Below are 15,124 nucleotides of genomic sequence, written 5' to 3'. Positions count from 1 at the left end.
TCTTCCCCTCCCTCTCAGCGTGTCCTGCATGCTGGGGAACAGCTGTTCAGCAGCGTGCAGGAGGCGCTGGGAAGAAGAGGGAGGAGCGGGGATGGGGTGCACTTAAGGGAGGAGGTGGAAAGAGGAGGGGCAAGGGTGGAACAGGGGCAGGAAGGGGTGGGGCCTGAGGTTGAGTGGGGAGCTTGGGGGTCCATGAAAAATTGTAAATCAAAATGGGGGTCCTCGGGTTGCTAAAGTTTGAGAATTGCTGCTCTAGGAGAATGCCTGATATGTCCTGAGGTGCGCTGAACAAGGCTGAGCTTCTGCTCCTGGGATGAAGACCTTGAGTCCCACTCCTGGAGCTTGTGTGCAATGACAGTGTGATAGCTCCACTTAACTTACTTTCTTCATGTTGCTTCTGAGACAGAGAGCAGTGAAACTACCTGGTATCACGGAAAGAGAATAGACTAGAATGAATTTTCTTCTGTTTATTGCAGCAAATAAAATGCACCAAAAAGATAAACAAAAGCCTACTGAAGTGCCTAGGATTTCTGGTAATCTTATAGGAGCCCCTGTTGTACTCCGTGGCCCCAGGACCTCTCAGTAAAACTACAGCTGCCTTGTGGAAATACTTTATGTACTGTATATGGAGAATATGGGAAGGCAGTTAACAGGAACCTGGCACAACCTTCCATGTTGTCTGTTGCTACAAAGAGTCTCAAAAAAGGGATTTTTCTGCGCTGCGGGAGAGAGGCCGAATTAAATATTTAGCTTAGTTTATTTTACAATCTAGTGACTATTTTATAATCCAGTTAAAAGAAAGAGGGTGAATAAGGGAAGGAAAAGATGTCTGTCTGTTAAAGGATCGGACTCAGGAGTTCTGGGTTCTGGCTGCAGTTCTGTGATCTTGGATACGTTACTTATGCTTGCTAGGGAACATTGTCCAAAGTCCCATTGACTTTCAATGAGGCTTATGCTTCAAAGTACCTAAGCCATTTTTGAAAAGGTATATTGGCTCCTGAGTCACCTAAAGTACTTTTGAAAATTTTATCCAATAATATTTACCTACTTAAGACTTAATTAATAATAATTTGCACTTCCATTCCAGGACTTTACTATTACTACTACTATTATCATTATTATCATTAAATAATTGGCAAGCTACAGTGGGGTGAAAGCATTAAGGTTGAGAACGGTTTCACAGGATGATTCTAGAAGACCAAAATCTAGAGACTTACTATTTGAATCGGTAAATAGTTGGTCTCTGGAATTATTTAGGTGAAAAGTTTTGGACTAAAGTTATGCATCTGAACTAATATTTAGGCCCCTGCATAAATTATCTGACTTTCAGACGGGCAGAACACCCACAGTTCCCATTGATTTCTATGGGAACTGCTGGCCTTTAGCATATTTGAAAGGTAGGTGATTTTACTTAGGTGCTAACTTTAGATACACAGCTTTAACCTTTAATTTATTTTGGATGCTCTGAGCCATTTGAATGCTAGAGCAGAACTGGGTTTGTGTTAGAAGTCAGGCCTCTGTCACCCTTACAGACTGGGATAGAATAAAAATATTTATGGCTTTGTCCTTCCTCCAGTCCTTAATCTCTCTCCTCCCCAGCCCTTCCCACATACACACCTACACAACAAACTTTACAAAATCTTATTCAAGAGTCACCATGTTATAAAATGAGACATAAAGCTCACTGGTCCTTTGAATAGTGAAAGTTCCAAATAAATTCTAGGTACTTATTTACCTGTCTTAAAAATACAACCACAAACCTTGCATTGAATTAATGTTTCATTGTCTGTGTGTCAAGTGTTTTGAAGACAAATTGGCATCTTTTCAAAACTGGCTTGTCGAGCATTACATAGCACATTGTAATTTAAACTTATTTTGCATCTGTTTTGTCTCTCTCAAGTTAATTAGATTTGGTGCCCAATGTTTTTCACTGCATGTCACCTTATTAGGAGATCTGTATTAAAAGTATGTGCTCTAACTCTTTCATTTCAGAAGAAATGATCTAGCCTGCAGGCCCCACTCCTGGCATGCAACCAAATTCACAGAGAATCAGCCTGAGGCAGCCACGTCACAGCTCTCCTCAACCAATGTCTGCACTTCCTGGCACTCCCGGTATCATGCAAGGTGAGTTTCTGTTTAAGCTGCACGTATCAAGCTCCCACGGTAAGAGAACAATAATGTGCCTCATATTATTCATGATTTTAAACCGTGAACATGAAATCTTTTGATTTCATTTATATTGTAATCTGTTTTTAAAATGTGAAGATAATATTGAGAATTCCCAATGTATCAACAAGTGGGTGAAGAGCTGCTAATATTAATTTAGTTCAGAAATATATTTCATTATGTACGTATGTAAATAAAAGGCAGCTGAAAGGTATTTTTTTTTCTTGCTGTGCATTTCTTTTCAACATCCACTTTTTAGTGTCATAAATCTTTGTAAGGGCAGTTGGAAGGGTATACTAAATGCATTAATATCTTTAGTACAATGGAAAAATACCAGAGGTATTGTTAGAAAACAAGATTCTTTGAAAAGCAATATAAACTCTCTCTTAGGGGAGACAGAGCATTTTTGTTTTAGACATTAAGATATTGACTGTTTCATTAGTGAAATTACTTCCCATAATCTGATCTCCACTCTGGTACATGTTCAGTGTTTGTTTCTAGCAAGAGAGAGGTCAATGACTGTCTCTTTCTATAGTTAAAATACTTACATTTGTTAGGTCTCATTCAACCCTGTAATGGAAATCCTGGCATCCTTGTTTTGGTCGTGAAACATCTTTCATTTTTTAGTAGAGCATGATAGGATCTGATTACAAGACCTTATTAATTTCCTCCTTATAAATTACACTCTTTTAGCAACAAACCCCATGAAAATGTTATTTTCCTCTCAATTTAACTCCAGTTTGGAGCATAGTTATGCTAGGAATTAGGGGAAATCACTCTGGGATACATTCCTAAGTTACAAAGCTGTCTTGGGATTCTGTACTTTTTTGCTGTAGATTCTCCGTCATAGCTTTCTTTTCTTAATACTTTGTGGTACAATCCGCCCCACCCTCTTACTTTAGGATTTTGTTCTATGAAGCTGTAACTAATTAGATCTTTTAAAAAGTTCCCTGCTATTTTTTAAAAAATAGTTTGCATTCAGCCTGTAAAGAGTAATACAAATACTAATTTTTATTTAAAGAAAATCCCGCACATTTTGATCCTCCCCCGACATCTTTACACTGTAACATTTTATTGCTAGAGGGACTTTTATACGTTCTATTTCTCAACCTCTTGATAATGCTTCCTCTCAGCTTACCTGGCACTGTACTCTGTATTTAAATAGGACATGGGCGGCATTCCACTTACATTGCTGAACAGAGCAGCAGACCACATGCACTAGACAAATATTCAGAAATTCTTACAGCTATACTTCTGAGTTGTGATGTTAGCTGTATAGCACTTTAGACTAGAAGTCATTACTATGTATTTTGACAGAGGTGTTACATTGATATGCTTTCTGCTCATCTCCGATGGCTACCCAGATGAAACTTAAAGTTCTGTTTGTCAGAGTAGAGAATAATTATTTACAGCCTGATCTGGAGGGATGCTGAGTACCTACAGTTCACAACTGAAGGCAGTGGATTCAGATTAGACCCCATGAATTGCAAATTAGGATTAAGAGGGATAGTGTCTCTTCTTCATTTTGATCAATGCCAAGCATGCTGTTATCACCGAACAATTAAAAACCAGCAGGAGCCCCAATGTCCTGCCATACATTCCTTAACAAGGAAAAAGGTTCTAATGTCCAAGGCACTTTCTGTGTGAAACATTGTATTTGCCTAATGTACTACTCTCAAGATCTCTCTGATTAATTAGTTTTGAACACTTAGAATATGAAAGTCCCCATATAAAGCCATATGTTAGTGCGCCCTATCATTAAAAATATTTTTTGAAAAGAAAAAGCGATATAGTTTATATCTTTGTGTGTTTTACATAAGCTGTTTGCTTCCTTGGTCATCCTGGTTGTATAATTAAACACCATGTCTTAATTTTATGCCTCTGACCGTATTGAGTGAAATGAAAAAAAGTTCAAAGGCAATTTTTCTTTTGCCATTGTAGCAACTGCTGTGTAAACCGCAGGACTAGAGAGGGGTGTTCATTTCCATTTAAATTTCTTGACAGAGAGAGGAATTCTGTCGTATCTAAACTATACAAGAGTGACCATTAAATGGATTTATAATTTTATTATTAGCTTTCACTGTGTGTGTTACAAAAAGTTTGATGGACACTGTAGTGAGGTGGTTGCCCCATTCCCGCAGAACAGGGGTTAAAAACAGTCCTGGAGAGGGCTGTGGCTGGGATAAAAGGAGTGAGAGCAGCTGAGGGAGTTGCTGACCACAGGTGTTGCCAGCTCAATCAGGGCCCAGCTGGCCCTGATAAGATGGCTGGGGGCCAGGAGCTGTGGAAGTCTCACTCTAACCCAGGAGTAGGAAGGGCTAGCTGCTGAGAGCAAGGTACCTGAAGTATAGCAGTGATGGGGAAGGGCAAGAGGAGCTGGGGAGCTCCAGCCTAGTAAACCCCCAGGCTGCAGGCCTTGGTGAAGGCTTACAAAGGTACAGGGGCTACAGAGGTGCACCCTGGGAATAGGCAGAGGCAGCTGGTCCTACCCCCTTGCCAATGATGAGTGGTTTACAGACTGCAGTCTGCCCCGGTGAGCAGGGGCTAGATGATGGCTGGCAGTAGCCACTGAGACAAGGTGAGTTTAGAGCTTTGGGGGTTCCCCTGTGAGGGGAAACCCAGAGTAAGGGGGTACTGCTGGGGGCAGAACCCCGAGGAAAGGGGCACCGGGGTCCGGCAGGGACACAGGGCCTAAGGCAGGTGAGACACCAGCCAGAAGGAGGCACTCCGGAGCTGGAGTTGAGCTAATTCCCAAGAGGACCGGCAGGAGGCGCTGCACCGGTGAGTCTCGACCTTGCTACAGACACTTTATATAGTAGTTTTAGAGAAGTGGAACAATGCTGGAATTTCTAGCATTGTTCTGTGCCTATGTGAGAAATCAGTCTGTTTTGTACCAGTCTTTGACTAGCAGTGTCTGATAAGTTTGATGCTCTGCCTCTCTAGCTACTGGAAGGAAAAAGGAGTCGCCTTCTTCTCCCCTTCCCTCATGCTGCTCAGCTTCTTCAAGGGGTGGGGTGGTCTTCTGCTCCTCATCCACAGCTTCATTGTTGTTGAAAAGTAGGGTGGATCTCCACTACTGAATACCTCCTCTGCTCTCCTGCCTTGTGAGAAGAGGCAGGGAAGACAGTGGTCTCTGCTACTTTATCCTATTCTCCATTTCTTAGGTCATCCTACTCTGTATATAACGTAAGTGCCTGCTTCTGCTTCTGCTCTTAGCTTTCCTAAGCAGTTCTACAAATTGGCATGGTTTTTGACAGTTTCTCTGCTGCTCATGGGATTCTAAGGAGCACTGCAGAATCTGGCCAGAGTCTGGTTAATTTCAGTCTGCTATATAGGCATGTAGGTATAATTGCTCTCCCCTCTGAACTGCTGTAGTGCCTTTCATCCAAGAATCGCAAAGTGCTTGATAAGCTTCATAATACATAGAAGCATGGAAATGTAGGGCTCGAAGGGACCTTGAAAGGTCATCAAGTCCAACCCTAGATCAGCCTTGACAGGTGTTTGTGCAACCTGTTCTTAAAAACCTCCAGTGATGGGGATTCCACAACCTTTTTTAGAAGCCTATTTCAGAGTTTAACTATCCTTATAATTAGAAAGGTTTTCCCAAAAGCTAAGCTAAATCTCCTTTACCCATTACTTCTTATCCTACCCTCACTGGACATGGAGAACAATTGATCACTGTCCTCTTTACAACAGCCCTTAATATATATGAAGACTGTTATCAGATCCCCCCTCAGTCTTCTTTCCTCAAAACTAAACATCCCTAGCTTTTTAATCCTTTCCTCATAGGTCAGGTTTTCTAAAAGTGTGATAAATGGCGAGTGGAAAGGTAGGGATGGGCAAAGTTGTGAAGGGCCTAGAATGCAAGGAAAAAAGCTTGAATTTAGTGCAGGGAAGCAGGGAGAACTAATATCCGGGTGTGATGGTTTGGATCACAAAATCCCCCTTTGGGACTGCCACCTGATGTACTTTGACTATCTCTGAGTCTGTTTTCCCTGCCAGCTTAGGACTTCAGTGCCCTGCCTAACGCGCTTGCCTGTTACAAACCCAGACCCAGGTCTGAACCACATCACCTAAAAGCTGCAGGCTTAACTGAAAACGGCTTAAGAAGTGTTCCTGTCTCCTACACTCAGATGCCCAGCTCCCAATGGGGTTCAAACCCTAAATAAATCTGTTTTACCCTGTATAAAGCTTATACAAGGTAAACTCGTAAATTGTTCGCCCTCTATAACACTGATAGAGAAATGCACAGCTGTCTGCCCTCCAGGTATTAATGCATACTCTGGGTTAATTAATAAGTAAAAAGTGATTTTATTAAATACAGAAAGTAGGATTTAAGTGGTTCCAAGTGATAACAGACAGAACAAAGTGAATTACCAAGCAAAATAAAATAAAACACGCAAGTCTAAACCTAATACAGTAAGAAAGTGATTGCAGATGAAATCTTACCCTCAGAGATGTTCCAGTAAGCTTCTTTTACAGACTAGCCGCCTCCTTGTCTGGGTCCAGCAATCACTCACACCCCCGTGGTTACTGTCCTTTGTTCCAGTTTCTTTCAGGTAGCCTCTCCACCCCCAAAGGATATCTCTTGAACCAGCTGAAGACAAAATGGAGGGGTCTCCCAGGGGCTTAAACAGACTTTCTCTTGTGGGTGCAGACCCCCTCCTCTCTCCTATCCAGAATTCAGCTCCAAGATGGAGTTTTGGAGTCACATGGGCAAGTCATATGTCCATGCATGACTGAGTTCCTTACCAGCCAGGTCACATTCCTGGGAAAGCTCAGATGTGGATTGGCATCTCCAAGTTCATTGTTAGCTTAAGTGTTTCTTGATTGAGCACTCACTGAGAATAGTCTTTTCTCAGGAAGCTGACCAACTGCTTCACTCAGGCTCCTTAAAATTAAACAAATACATAGCCAATATTAATAACTTCGAATACAAAAATGATGCATGCATACAAATAGGATGAATATATTCAGTAGATCATAACCTTCACAGAGATATGTTACATGGCATATGTAGCATAGAACATATTCCAGTTATGTCATATATACATTCATAAGCATATTCCCATAAAGCATTATGGGGTACAACGTCACACAGGGGTCAAAGAGGGAGTGATGTGGTCAGAGTAGTGGGCAAGGATGATGGCCGTAATAGCTGTTTTGTATGGACCAGAGGTGGGTGTCGGGGAGCGGAGATAACAGTAGCCAGGATGAGAGACATGAGCCTTGGCAAGAATTCTAGCTATGGGCAAAAAACAATGTTATAAAGGAAGAAGCAGCAAAATTTGGGGGCAGTCTGAATGAGTAAAAGAGAGAGGGCAGTGCTGATGGCCTGAATGACTGGGAGGATGGTAGTTGTGTTACTAGTGACGGAGTGGGAAGAATTTCTGAGGGAGGAAAGACCAGGAGTTGAATGTTGGCCATGTTAAGTAGAAGTTGATAGCAGAGCTCCTGGGAAGAGATGTTGGAGAGCTGTGCTGAGTTGCAGGATGGGATGTAGGGAGTGAAGAGGTGTGATAGATTTGTAAGTTATTGGCAAAGTGATGGTAGCTGAAACCTTTTGTGTTGAAAGAGAGAGAGCACACGCAGGGTGAGAGTGGGATTTGTGGCAGTGGTTGCAAGCAACACATTGTGGTTTAGAAGTGAAGGGTGGGGTGGTGTTTGGAGAAGCAGGTGGGATTAAGGGTGAGGTTTTGTAAAGGAAACAGGCAAAGTTAAGAAAGAGGGAGAAGGGGCAAGAGTTTAGTAGGGAGGGAATGGGGTTGTTGGTGGTATTGGAGGTAGAAAGTAAATTGGAAACTTTAGGGTTTGGTATCAGGAGATAGGGATGAAGGGAGGGAGGTCACACTTTTCTTTGAATGTCAACATGATCTTACACGAAGGGGAGGAGAAGCAGACTTTCTTACACCTCATTATTCGTGTTGTGCAGGAAGATAAACTTGAGACGCAGCTGCTGAAGTTCAGGCACTGTGTTAATAGTGGAGGAAGGATGAAGCCCTGACTCCACCTGCTCAAACCACTAGGAGGCATGTACTCATGTCTGATAATTGCAGTGTGGATAGATAGTACCAACCCCCCATTGAAAATCAGCTTCATTGTTGTAAGTATATTGACTTACTGCTGACGGTATTGTATGTTCTTCTGTTATAGCTCCTCCTCTCATGACCTGTCAAACTCATGGGATCAGTCAAATCTGCATCTCACGTCTGAGCGATTCAGTTCCCTGGGAAGTATGGACAGCTGGGACCACACTCTCCAAACATCCCAGTATGGAAGGCTTTCCTCTGCAAAGTCCAACAATAGCATTGATCATGTAGGGAACCAAAGCAAGCGGGATTCCGCCTATGGCTCTTTCTCCACTAGTTCGAGTACCCCTGATCACACTCTGTCCAACATGGATGCTGCTTCAACGGAGAACATGCTGCACAAAGTAGGCCACTGGGACACTGCAAAGCATGGAAACAGCAAGACTGGCCAGTTAGTGAATGATAACAGTGGACTGGAGGACAAACCTGGATACTTGCCACTTCCCATTCAATATGAGACTAGAAAGAGCCCTAGATTGGAGGAACAGCCTGATTCCAAGCCCTCTGGTTCTGGAAGATCAAGTTTTGGACCTATCTGGCATGTTCCTGATAAAAAGTCATCTTCCCCTCCACCACCACCTCCACCTCTCCGTAGTGACAGCTTTGCTATTACCAAAGGCCATGAGAAGGCCCATGGTTCAGTGTACTCAGAGGGTGCCAGCACCCAGCACTTTACAGTTCTGAACCAATCTCAGCACAGGAGAGACTGGATCTCAGAAACTGCAGAACAACCAAGAAGACCTGTTAGGGCAAGTGACAGGAGCACAGATGGAAAGAGGGTCAATAATTCCAACTACAAATCTGATATTAGTGTGGACTACAATTTGTCCTCTGCTGGTGATAGGTACAACAATAATTCAGGAAATACTAACAGACTGCAGTCCTCTTTGTCCAGCACTGATGTTCGGTTTGCACAGCCTGCTTACGGTTACCACCACCAGCGCCAGTACAGCGATGAAAGCACTTTCTTTCACCATGCAAGGGCTTCAACTTCACCTAAAGAGCAGCGACATGTTTCCTCTTACAGTGGCAATAAAGAGCTACCTGCCAACCACTTTCACTGCTACAGTCCAAACCAAGCCAGAATGCGCAGTGCTTCTTCTAATAATGGTGCTGCTGAACAGAAGGTGGACAACACTGGACAGAATCGTTATTATTGTGTCACAGCAAAACAGCCTGCGCAGGGAAGCTCACGGCCACTACAGCTCAAGGATGAATGTTGGAAACCTGGAATAGGGGCTGATGTTTCCCCTGGACCACATGAAAATCCTGCCGTAGTCACGATGGTCCAAAAAACAAAATACTATTTACCGCAACAACCTGTCGAGCCTTTGCTAGAAGGGCGTGAGAAGAGTGGTCACTATGTAGTGGACAGTGGAGAAGATGTTAAGTCTACTGTAGTGGAAGATCCTAAAAAAACAAGTTTTACTGAAAAACCTGGTCAAAAGAAAAACTTTGATGGCAGTTTTGAGGAAAATGACAATAGCTACAATCAGCAGGAGTGTACAAAGAGCTGTGTCCCTATCACTGAACACAGAGCTGCCCAAAAAGAAATCAGGTGGCGACCAGAAGAGAGTAGTAAGATTTCTGCTCAGAAGACCCCAATTTTGCATTCTTTAGCTCAGGAAGGGAAAAACCAGTCTGACAACTGCCTGGAAACTGTAATGGATAGACAGCCCCCATTTGATACGCATACAACTAAGCAGGCACGCAGAAGTGATCGCTTTGCAACAACCCTGAGAAATGAGATCCAAATGAGGCGAGCAAAGCTGCAGAAAAGCAAAAGCACTGCTACCTTAATAGGGTCAAGCGAAACAGAAGAGGACACTGAAAACTGGAAACCAGATTCAGTGGAGAACTTAAACACGTCTTCAGAGAGTTCTTTTCCCGGCTCCTACACAGATCACCTGAAGGAGGCCCAGGCCAGGGTCTTGAGGGCTACTTCCTTCAAACGGCGGGACTTGGAACCTAGCCCTGCTGATTATCTCCCCAGGTCGCCAGAACGGAAGATAAATAATTGCAGCTCTTCCTTGTTGGCTTGGGTTTCTGAAGATGTGTCAGGTTTTCTTGAGGCTATGCAGGCTAAACCAAACTCATCAGGGAGTGGCACTCATCATATTTCCCGCATTGGAGCTAGGAAGAGGTTCACATCAGAACAAAAACTGAAGTCTTACTCTGAACCAGAGAAGATGAATGAAGTGGGGGTGTCAGAAGATGACTGCCATCCCCACCGCCGTCCAAATACATCTGACGAAGCCCTGGGCTCTTTTGCAGATAAGTGGAAATTCTTTGAAGAAACGAGTAAGCCCACATATCGTAAGTCTGCGCAGAAACAAACTCCCTACAGTCTGCCTGAGAGGCCTGATAAAAAAGCTCATGGACACGAGGGTGAGGAGTCGTGGTATGATAGACGGGCTCGGGCAGCCTCTTTTGGAATTGAAAGTACACGAGCTACAAAAGATAATGTCCATTACCATGCTCACAAGTCTGCAGACAAAGTGGTGAAAACTGAACAGCCTCAGAGGTTGGGAACATTTGCAGAATATCAGGCATCCTGGAAAGAGCAGAGGACACCTCTAGAGCCAAGGAGTACAGGAAAGTACCATTCAGCCGATAACATCCTTGATGCAAGCCATGAGCAGCATGAGAAACCCCAGTACACACACGAGAGATCCAGATCATCTCCTTCTACTGATTTCTATAAACCGGTATGGGACTTTCATAATCTCCTCTTACCTTAGAATGTGACAGAGAAAAGAAAAATAAATTGTGTATGTAAGTGTTCAAGTATAGTCAAAGAACACATGCAAAGTATTGTTATTGTATTATTACAGGTGGCTCACATAAAAAGGCTTTACAGTAGTGTAAAAGGGTGGGAGGGATAGCTCAGTGGTTTGAGCTTTGGCCTGCTAAACCCAGGTTGTGAGTTCAATCCTTGAGGGGGCCACTTAGGGATCTGGGGCAAAAATCAGTACTTGGTCTTGCTAGTGAAGGCAGGGGGCTGGACTTGATGACCTCTCAGGGTCCCTTCCAGTTCTATGAGATAGGTATATCTCCATACATTATATTAGTAAAAAGAAGAACAGGAGTACTTGTGGCACCTTAGAGACTAACAAATTTATTAGAGCATAAGCTTTCGTGGACTACAGCCCACTTCTTCGGATGCATCCGAAGAAGTGGGCTGTAGTCCACGAAAGCTTATGCTCTAATAAATTTGTTAGTCTCTAAGGTGCCACAAGTACTCCTGTTCTTCTTTTTACTAATATAATGTATGGAGATATACCTATCTCATAGAACTGGAAGGGACCCTGAGAGGTCATCAAGTCCAGCCCCCTGCCTTCACTAGCAAGACCAAGTACTGATTTTTGCCCCAGATCCCTAAGTGGCCCCCTCAAGGATTGAACTCACAACCTGGGTTTAGCAGGCCAAAGCTCAAACCACTGAGCTATCCCTCCCACCCTTTTACACTAATGTAAAGCCTTTTTATGTGAGCCACCTGTAATAATACAATAACAATACTTTGCATGTGTTCTTTGACTATACTTGAACACTTACATACACAATTTATTTTTCTTTTCTCNTGTTACTCTGAAACTTGTCATTATATTAGTAGTTCAACATGGAACAAAGTACACGGAGCTAAACAGTTCAGTCACTTTTGTATTGTCACTGGCATGATTGAAGAGAAAATAAACTGGTTAGTTTGATTATGATGTCAGAATATTTAGGTGGGACGGATTCTATTTTTATCAGTAAATATATGTAAACATCGATTTCACTGGATACACACAAACCAACAAAAAGGATATTTCCGTCAATGACAATAGAAATTCAAATAGGCAAAGTAAGAAAAATGCTGCTTGAGAATTTATGAGTTTGATTTAAGGATATTTGTTTTGTATATTTTGATATTTGATGTTGACAATTTGTGTTTTAATGGTTAAAAACCTTACACTTTTGGAATCTCAATATCTATTATCATTAAATAATTACTATTTGATCCCGACCATGGCTTGATTCCCCCATAATTTCCTTCAACTATGAAAATTGAAATAGATAAAAATAGGAAAAAATGGTTAAAAATAAACATCCATATTATCTATCAAAATTATTTAAAAAATTGAATTCTGCTGAGCCTAACTATATCTCATACTTTACAATAGGGATGAGGGGAGGATGATGGCAATAAACCCTCACCCAACATGACATCTGCTTCCCTAGCCCCCTCCCCCAGTTCAGATGTCTTCTGGCCCCATAGAACTCGAAGATGGAAAAAGCAGTGCAAGGAGGAACAGTATGCAGTCAGCCCCCAGGAAAGGGACTTGGTTGGTGCGCTACCAGTTCTCCTCTTTCTTTTAAACTCTCTTGGTCCAATAACCAGATACTGCAGCACTCGCTGTCTCACCTTAATAGTTATGTTACAAAATCCAAGGATGTAATAAATGTTAATACAACTTAAAGAAAAAATAGGTGGCCCTTCTATTGTGTATGAGTGATTAAAAGAAATCTAATCCTCAGAGAGATGCCAAAAGTCTGCTCAGCTCACAAGCAAAGAGCAAGTTAATTTTTAACTTTGCAGTGTGAGTGAGGGGACAGTTGGCAGGTGAGAGAAACTGAATGACTGACCCTTGTGCTATTGTTATTTTAAAGGCATATTAAAGCTGCTGCAAGATTGCCTCATGTGTAAGGGATCCTAGTCGGGGGGAGGGTACCGTCAATTTGAGCTGAACTGCCTCCTCTGCAAATACAAAATATTGGGCTCAAGTTAAAAACAAAACAGGGTATCACATATTTATAACATTCCTCCTCCTTTTCCCTTCCTCTCTCATTTCCTGCGCTTCAACTCCCTTTGCCCTGTTTTAAGAAAAAAAATCCAGGAATCAAAATTTAAACAGTAGTTTCAGACAAGATAAGAGATCCCTTAGGAAAAAACTCACTTGGTCTATAGTTTTGGTTTTAATTTAAACAAAAGTCTTCACTAGGATTTTTGGAGTGACGGGGGCAGGAGTTACCTGTATAAATAATCTTCTGGGCTGTAGTTAACAAGTGACTGTTTCCAAAAGCAGAAATTTTATTCTGAAGAGGCAGGAATAGCTGAATTATCCCTCTTTTATTGCCCATCCAGCAATAAAAATCATCCTGTAATATATGCCATACATGCATTGATTTTGTTAGTATTAAGTTCAATGGAGGCTACTTGGATTGGCACAAAACAAAATAAATCCAACCCTCCCCCCCCCCCACCCCCCCCCCCCCCCCAAAAAAACCCCAATGCCAAAACCCACTGTTTAATCACTTGGATAATACAGTGCTGGGTGCATTGTAGATGTATATAACAAAATATATTAGATTTAAAGAAAATTAAAGGTATTTTACATACATCACGTGTATAATTTAGTTGGTTTGAGTACCCAGTGCAATTGTATTTCCCATGAGTTCAGAGTTTCTAATACAGTGTTAGACTTTGGGTGTGGTTGTTTGAAGGTACTGAGGTAATACAATTCTGGAAGGTCAATATTAAGTGTTTTATTGAGAAACAGAAACACATAGAAGTTCAGAAGTCCTCAAATGCTTGCCTGTATTAAAATGCTAACAAGGCTAGGGTAAGTTTTTTACAATACTTTGGTTTTGGCAAATAGAAGTTGCTAAGGTTTATAAATATTATATTTAAGTGTTTCCTTCTAGACCAGTGAGATAAATTAGTAACATGAGCACAGCGAGGTTCGTAGTGCCATAGAAGATGTCACATGGCATACTATACAACCCTTGAAGCCAAACCAGCATAAGACATGTTACGTTACTGACTTTATGTATGCTCAAGCAGAGCAAACCCACAAATAAGAGGTTCCATAATAATATATTTTCAGGAGACTGAAACTTGATGACTTGGTGTCTTACTATGTTATAAACCCTTTCCAGGAAGTCACAGTTGAAGTAAGGAGGCAAACCGACGCTTCAGGGGAAGATGGGGAGTGTATTTCCTCCAAAACTAACACTGATGAGCAGAATTGCACTCTAAGGTAGGGATGCTCTTTTTTTCTGTCTCCAAGGCTGAAAGTTTTATATGAGGACTACGATAAGCGAATGAGCTGGATGTTTGCTACCCAAAATAGAAGTTGAGGTAAACTCATGTTGAACATCGTGCTATGCCTCCCCCTCCCCCTCCCCCCCATGTACGATATAACAGTTCTTGGAGCTAAGATTTCTTCTGACTGGAGTAGACCTTTTAAAGAAATTTTAAAGTGTCCAATTTATTGTATTTTCTTCAGTCCCAGCTGAGTCTTATTATGAGGGTGTAGGAAGAGATCCAGTCTTAATATTCATCAATTAAATGCTTTTAAAGAGAAGGAAGTGTTTGATTTTCCTAAAGGAGTGTGTCAGGGATACACGTGGCAACTACTGTAGGTTGCTGGAATACAGTAGTATAGTAAGTCAGTTTTCTGTAAAGATAAAATTACTGAATGTAAAACAGATAAAGGGCTCTCAAATGTGATTTTCTACTCACCACTTTTAATTGTTAAGTGAATTAATAGGAGAAAAATGGCACAATTCTGCCAAGCTGCTTTCCATCAATCTTGAATAATCTGTTTTGACACAGTGTAATTAAAACCCTTGAATGCCTAGCACAGTTGGGACCTGATCCTGATTTGGGGCCTATGGGTGCTATTGTAATAAATAATTGAAACCACAGCTGCTAAATTGCACTTGGCAACCAAATTTCAGACAAGAACATACTGTGTATAAAATAATTTAGTCAACAACAGCTTTTGCATCCTGTTTTTTAACTGTAAATTAAGAACAAAAGCATATATAGAAGATATTTTTAAAAAAGTCTCAACTGATTTTCCTCATTATAAGTACTTAGAATC

General features: G+C 41.8%; 1 protein-coding gene across 6 annotated transcripts in view; it reads left to right on the top strand.

The window, feature by feature from the left end:
* The window catches only part of SHROOM2 (shroom family member 2), a 196,310-nt gene that overhangs the window by 131,026 nt on the left and 50,160 nt on the right, over nt 1–15,124 (top strand). For 5 of the 6 annotated variants that reach the window (XM_034757277.1, XM_034757287.1, XM_034757266.1 and 2 more), the window contains 3 exons: nt 1,993–2,124; nt 8,320–10,963; nt 14,175–14,275. In XM_034757277.1, coding sequence (XP_034613168.1) covers nt 1,993–2,124; nt 8,320–10,963; nt 14,175–14,275 — 2,877 coding nt within the window. Of the gene's footprint in view, nt 1–1,992; nt 2,164–8,319; nt 10,964–14,174; nt 14,276–15,124 lie in introns of those variants that run through there. The other variant, XM_034757295.1, reaches the window with a different exon arrangement.

This window comes from Trachemys scripta, chromosome 1 (assembly GCF_013100865.1).
Source record: "Trachemys scripta elegans isolate TJP31775 chromosome 1, CAS_Tse_1.0, whole genome shotgun sequence".
Classification (NCBI taxonomy): domain Eukaryota; kingdom Metazoa; phylum Chordata; order Testudines; family Emydidae; genus Trachemys; species Trachemys scripta.
This window is presented reverse-complemented; position numbering and strand designations above follow the sequence as displayed.